Consider the following 7,119-nt stretch of genomic DNA (forward strand, 5'->3'; position numbering starts at 1 on the left):
CAAGCACCCAAAGCCCCCCCCCTCCTCCCCTCTGCACATGCCTGCTGTGTATTATACCAGTAAAGCAACCTTTTGTGGACTATGTGGCTGAAGCTGATACTCTGCACGTTAATCTAATGTACAGCGCACAATACTCTTCTTGCACTAATTTCTATTCCATGAACAGTATATACTGTACCAGCTGCTATGCTCATGCATCTTATTTCTAATCCTCATGCACTTACTGTTTGGATGGATATACTATGTATACATTTGTAGATACCTTTTGTTTTCCCCCTTCCCTTGCCCAAAAATGAATGTACTCACTGTTTTACACCTGTAAATCCTGTGACGTGACAATACAAATGATTCTGATTCTGTATAGTAGAATTCTTGCATTTATATAGTGCTGTAGCAGTCTTCTGACCACTTAAAAGTGCTTCACAATAATATATGCATCATATTCACCCATTCAACCGCAGATGGCGGAGGCAACTATTAGTTAGTGGGTTCAGTGTCTTATTCAAAGACATTTTAACATGACGCCAGGATTCCGATTCCCAGATGGTCACTCTACCTTCTGAGTCACATGGATTAATATGTCCAGCCGTACCTACCTAGTATCAAGTGCCAGGAGGGTGCACGGTACCAGCAGCAGCAGCTGTTCCCACTGAGGCCCTTGGGGGGGGCCTTTCCAGCTAAGCATAGCCAGGGCCCCGTGACACAGGTAGAGGGAGACCCCTGGTGGACGGCCAGCAGCATATAGACCTGCACAGCTCTGTCTCAGCCACTGGGGGGCAGCATCGGCACCATGCCCAGAGCCACGCAGTAGATCACACACCTATACATGGACGGACACAAGCACATACACATTACCAGAAAGGTGTATTCATCATCAGTAGAGATTAGATCAGGGGTCTTTCAACAGGGGGTCCGGGACCCCTAGGGGATTCTCAGAGTTACTACAGGGGGTCCTCCAAATCTTTGTGTGATATAAACCTTTTTTTCTCCTTTTGTATATTAACCACTTGAATCCTAGCGTCCATATTCTGAGAACTTGAGCCAAAAATAGCAGATCTACAAGCTCGTTGTGTGCTTGTAGATCAGCTATTTTTGGCAAAGAGCGTTTGGTGTAGAGGGGAAAAAGAGCAGACCAAGTACAGAGTGAAAGGTCATCTATCTATAAATGCGAGAAGTCTCTGCGTGTGTGTTTGTAATCCGCGTATCTCGAGAACCGTTCGTGTTAAATATCTGAAAACTCAAATTGACATGAATCGAAAATACACTGATGATTGTGCTGTCAAAAGATGAAACTATATGGCATCTTTTTGTGAGGGTCCCTGCTTCATCTCTCTCTCAACTAAGGGGTCCTTGGACTGAAAACGTTTAAGACACCTGGATAGATGATTGATTTCAACCAGGCGCTAAGCTCTATCAATAATAATTAGTGCATTAGTTATACAGTTAAGTGTCTACCTACAGCGACGTTGACCATGATTACCAGCTTTACGTCATCACTACTGTATTCTTCCCTCTCTCATACACATTCATTGTTTACCTCTCTCCGTCTTTCTTTCAGATTTCTGTCATTGGAATTTCTCTGTAATCCGCAGTCTGACTATTAATAACCGTGTCAATTATCACAGTTTGCCATTATACAGTGACATACAGTAAGTCATGTTCCAAGTTGACAGTAAACTGTACATAAATCTGAATAGTACTGTATGTAGGATGATATGTGCAGTTATATCTTAAATGTAGCAGACCACCATAATGTCAGGAGAGACCTCAGACCTGTGTTTGAATGTGTCTGACAGTCTGCATGAGACACAGAGAGAGCGAAAACACAGTGACATAGTTTTGAGGTGGAAAATGTCTCCTCCACCATCAACTATGAAACTAGAAAATATGCTCAGCAGTAGTACAAAGAATATATAAAAAATGGTGGCTCTGAAATCAATGCACAGCTGGCACTGTAAAACATTAAACAGCTGAAAAGTAACTCAATTCGAGTTTTACCTGTTTTCCATGGACAATGTTTGTTTCACAACCTGTATTTTGCGTTATGGTTGAGAACTCTCCAAGAAGTTGATTACTTTCATCTGTCTGTGCAAAAATACATCCAAAATGTGTATGGATAGATAAAATACAATCTGCGTGTTTAACTCACCACAGCAGCCACTTGGTCTCCAGGGACCATGGCAGATCTGACCAGCAGGACCACAGCCATGCCTGCTGTGCTCTGCACTGACTGCACAAACTCCTCTGTAAACCAGGGGGAGAGAGAGAGAGGGAGACATGGAAAACAAAGAGGTGACATGATTAGGAAAGTAGTTAGTGGTTATTTAGAACAAACTAAGTACAACGTTTCAGAAGATGACTCTTCAGACTTGAATCAAGCAGATTCGAGCCGTGACCAGAAGGCCATTAGTATGAATCCTAGACATCTACACTGCTCAAAGAAATGAAGGGAACAAAATGTTCCCTTAATTATTTGAGCTTTCTTTGAGCAGTACTACAGTATACTAACTGACACCATCAAAGCCCAACTGACTGACATACAGTGCCCACATTTGGAGATGACATCACAGACTGGCCTGGTGGACACGGAACACCATATATGGGCAAAAAAGAGTGCCAGCCAGACAGACGGATACAACGGGTACTACTGCACAACTGGACGTCGATTGTGACTATTCTGCCCAACGGGCACCGGTCTGGGTTCTCCCACATTACTTCTGAGAATCCTACATTCAATCCCTCTTCGCACACCCCCGGGCACAGGACTAGTTTTAACATAAATGAAAGAATTTAGCATCATCAGGAGGAAACTATCATACAGTATTTAGTGTTTTGGTTGTGCCTGTTTACCAAGCCCTGTTGCTATCCACCAATGACATATATAGTGTTATCATTGCTTGCCATCAGTCAGGATGTGTGTGTAGCAGTCCAGCAAGCCACCGAGGGTGGTCTGTAGAGTGCAGTGGGTCTGCTCAGCCTGCAGGGCGGTGATGACGGGCTCCTGGGATTTCTGCACCACCAGCATGGATGTCTTCACCACAGCCAGGCAGGAGTGCATCAGCTGTGCCTGGGCAACATGACTACCCGCTAGGCCTCTGGGACGACAACAGGGGGCGACAGAGACACACCAATAAACCAGAAGCTACACAATAAACACAACTATCAATGTTTCAGGAAAGAGGCCTTTATTTATCAGGTTTTGCCATTTCAACATTGTGTCATTTACTTCTTCAAATGGCTTAGGATAATCGTCACAATATGTTTTATGTGGTTATAATAACAAGTAGCCACAGATTGTAACCTTGTCAAATCTTCCTGGTTGATTTTATTTCCCCCTTTCATAGCATCATTTGAACATGCTACAACCACAAACAATTGAGGCCTTTCATATGTTCTGTCAGAGAGTGTCTAACAATACTGCAGTAGTATTATTTTCTTTTTTGTATCTTACTCCAAAATTGTGATTAAACCACTGTCTCCCTCCATTGACCATTTTCTAGAAAAACACAAAACCTCTATAAAAATACATACAGTAAACTGTATACCTGTATTTTAAACGTTAAAAGAATAGGCTGTTGGCCCGGGAACCTAGGCTGCTGATGCCCAGAAGCATGTGGCGGGTTCGACTTCCGATCCCGACAACCTCTCTCTCTCTCTCTCCGCCTTTTCCTGTCAGTTTACTGTAAACTGTCAATAAAGGCAAACGCCCCCCAATGCATCTTATTCATTTTATAACAGGTATAAAGTGTGTTTATACTGTACCTGTTCAGTTGTAGACATTCACTCAAGGCCTTATGAAGGAACTGCAACACTGTTGAAGATGAAATGAGCATCAACAACATTGACCTTCTCAAGAGGAACACTAGATCAAAATGTAAAAAACGTTCAAACTGTTAAAAAAAACAAAAAAAAAACACCAACCTCCCGGAAGCAATCTGTGAATGCATCTCACACCTGTGACAAATGACAGACAGCAAAACAACTTAATGAATGTTAAGTTAATAAATAAATCAGCTTTTCACTCCCAAGTCTTACTCTTACTATATCAACTGATGTGTGTCTATATAATATATACTGTATGTTACAGTGATTTGTATGTTTTTTAATCACAAACCCTATCCTTTATGGAAAATATAAATCTATAAATGTTTAATTTACATGAAATGTGATCTCTCTGATACCGCTATATTGGATCACTAATATACTGTAGATAAGTGCTAAGGGCAAAACTCACCCAGAGGAAAGCTGTCCAGACAAGCAGCGATGGAGTCTGTGATCTGTGGATACTGATCCGAGTTTGAGCAGGACAGACAGTCAGACATGCAGTCACACAGACAGTCTACAGTCTGTGCCTCCAGGTATGAAGGTACTGAACTCAGGGCACTAGAGAGAGAGAGAGAGAGAGAGAGAGAGAGAGAGAGAGAGAGAGAGAGAGAGAGAGAGAGAGAGAGAGAGAAGGTACTGAACTCAGAATGTAGGTTTAAATGAATTCTGCAATGAATCTCTGTATTAACAATTCAACCGGATTTTTTATAAGGCTCCCTCATTATATCAATATATACAATATCTCTGAAAAAGAATATCGTAGAGACATGTATCGTTTCAACGATATTTATCACCATATCGCCCACCCCTACCATGAATGGTGTATTACCCAAGCGGACGGACAGTGTGTGTAATGTACCTGGCGCTGGCCCTGCGGAGGGGGTTTTTGGCCTGTAGGGAGGTGTAGATTAGAGCCAAAGTGTGCAGACAGGACTGTAGAAGAGCTCCGTGACACTGATCCTCACTCAGCGCCTCCAACTGAGACCCAACCTGAACACACACACACACACACACACACACACACACACACACACACACACACACACACACACACACACACACACACACACACACACACACACACACACACACACACACACACACACACACACACGTTAGTAATGATAACGAATACAGTATATTGTTCATGTGTTGAACAGCTCAATAAACTCATATCTTTTCAATAATAACTTCCAGTAATAATCGGTGTGGTTGCCTATAGGGCAACCAGACTATAGTTTTTGTCCAACTTCATTATTTCATCTAGGGTAACTAGGCAAAGTTGTAACGTAAATATGGTCAATGCAGACTAACCTTCTTGACTAGCTGTATCTGCTGGACTGGGTCTGTCAGGTCCAAACAGGCCTGCAGGGTGTGTGCTACCTCCCTGACAGCATGGTGGTCTTCATCAATAGAGAGGGAAGCTGAACACACATGTTCAGACACACTGAGCACTTAACACGTCACATTTAAACAGCACGCAAACATATCAACACTGCATCCTGGGATGTTGGCTGGGGTGTTCACATCCAAACGGTTTTCACACACATTCATTAAACATTTACTTTTAGGCTTGATCATTTTGGGGGTTCTTCACATGAAAAAGTTTGAGCACCACTGACATAGAAACATAGGTTTTTTCAAAAAACCTTCAAAAATAACAGATCTACAAGCTCGCAGCGCAACACTCAGTGCAGCGCTGTGAGCTTGTATATCAGCTATTTATCAATAGTTAAAGCACAAAATAACACAGTGAATCCTTGTACCCAAGGCCCAGAATTTGGTGTGACACCCCTGTCCACACACATAGTAGACACTAATGGGTTTAATGTTTGTTTACCAACAGCTGTTATGGTGGCTTACCTTTTAACTTGTGTATCTTCTCTGGGTCCAGAGCCACAGCTTCCACTTTAATGGTTTTCTTCTTTACAACCATGACTCACATCTGAACAGGTGATGCAAGAAGTTAGACTGACAGAACTCTTGTCTCTCTGGGTATCGTTGCGTATCAGAGAGACCCAACGGACAAGCAAGGGACTGTATTTACTGACATCAAAATACAAAAAAAAGGTCAAAATACAGTCCCATAAGGGGCTACCATCCACCCATCATTGGGGTATAACTACTAGAAGCTTAGTTTTATTTATCCCTACCACACACATGCACATACACTCTTTGACATTTTTAGTAGTTTGAACTACTTTCCCTGTGTAGCTTACAACATTTAGGCCTAACCTATAGAATAGGGCTAAATCAGAAATTAGCCTACAAAACAAATATGTTGCTACATACTGTACATGTACTGTAAGCCCCTCCCAAACAGCAAAATGTGTTCCCGGCCTGAATGGGTTAATATTGCCATAGTTCAAACTATTTCCATGGTGAAGTAGTTTCAGCTTCCCCAACACTCTATCTATATTTGACTTTAATAGGATATCTCTTTTAGCCAAAGGCTACTCACTCTTCTCTTCTGCAAATACAACTGAAATGACAACATACATACATACATACATACATACATACATACACACACACATACACACATACATACAGTACAAGCCAAACCTAATGCATATATAAAAGCTAAAAATAATAATTTGAGCAGAAGTAGGCTATTTAGACCAAACAGCTCAGAGTTATCTACCATAGACACAAACACATTTCTCAGTTATTCATATATTGTCATCTTATTTACAGGTTTAGCCTATTAGCCTGCTGCTAGCAGCACTCTGGTACACAGACAGACTGCATGCACCAGACAGACAGAATGCCACTGCAAAACACAGCACTGCAAAACACCACGTACAGGCAACACTCACCAGATGTCCGCTGACTTGATAACTGTATGGAATTCACACATAAATATGTATTAAAACAGGCTCCAGTGATCTATGGTGCTTTCTGCTCAGCTGTTAGCAGCAGTCCATGGTGCTGCTACAATACGCACACGTGTGTGTGATACGTCAGTTCCAGTGTTGCCAGGTTTTGAGAGAGATATAAGCAAACGTTATGAAAACAAGCCCATTGGAAGCGACAAGTCAAATAAGCCAGTGATTCTCAAACCTCTAAAGTGAAGAGAAGCCCCTGACTGCAGTAGGGCAGTAGGGCAGTCAGGGATACTTGGAAGTGAAGGGACCTAGCCTAGTAAACAGTAGTTTCGTTTTAGTGAAAATACGCTCACACTTTCAGTAATGATTTCCTACACTTTGTCTTTGGCACTGGTTTTCTCTTACCTGTCCTGCACAAAAGACTGAATGAACATCTACTGGCTGCAAATGTTTGTAGACTGTTGCC

At 42.1% G+C, this 7,119-nt stretch overlaps 1 protein-coding gene across 1 annotated transcript in view; it reads right to left on the reverse strand.

Moving 5' to 3' along the window:
- thada (THADA armadillo repeat containing) overlaps positions 1 to 6,700 on the reverse strand; it is a 195,239-nt gene extending 188,539 nt beyond the window's left edge. Inside the window, exons 1-10 of the mRNA XM_080741000.1 lie at positions 6,645 to 6,700; positions 5,689 to 5,770; positions 5,140 to 5,249; positions 4,685 to 4,815; positions 4,235 to 4,383; positions 3,922 to 3,954; positions 3,763 to 3,811; positions 2,902 to 3,095; positions 2,150 to 2,244; positions 597 to 820 (exon numbers count right to left, since the gene is read on the reverse strand). Of these exons, the coding sequence (XP_080597126.1) occupies positions 597 to 820; positions 2,150 to 2,244; positions 2,902 to 3,095; positions 3,763 to 3,811; positions 3,922 to 3,954; positions 4,235 to 4,383; positions 4,685 to 4,815; positions 5,140 to 5,249; positions 5,689 to 5,761 (1,058 nt within the window). The 5' untranslated portion in view covers positions 5,762 to 5,770; positions 6,645 to 6,700. The remainder of the gene's footprint in view (positions 1 to 596; positions 821 to 2,149; positions 2,245 to 2,901; positions 3,096 to 3,762; positions 3,812 to 3,921; positions 3,955 to 4,234; positions 4,384 to 4,684; positions 4,816 to 5,139; positions 5,250 to 5,688; positions 5,771 to 6,644) is intronic.
- Positions 6,701 to 7,119: the final 419 nt, after the last annotated feature.

The sequence above is a fragment of the Nannobrachium achirus genome (genome assembly GCF_963921795.1).
Source record: "Nannobrachium achirus genome assembly, chromosome: 13".
Taxonomy (NCBI): Eukaryota; Metazoa; Chordata; class Actinopteri; order Myctophiformes; family Myctophidae; genus Nannobrachium; species Nannobrachium achirus.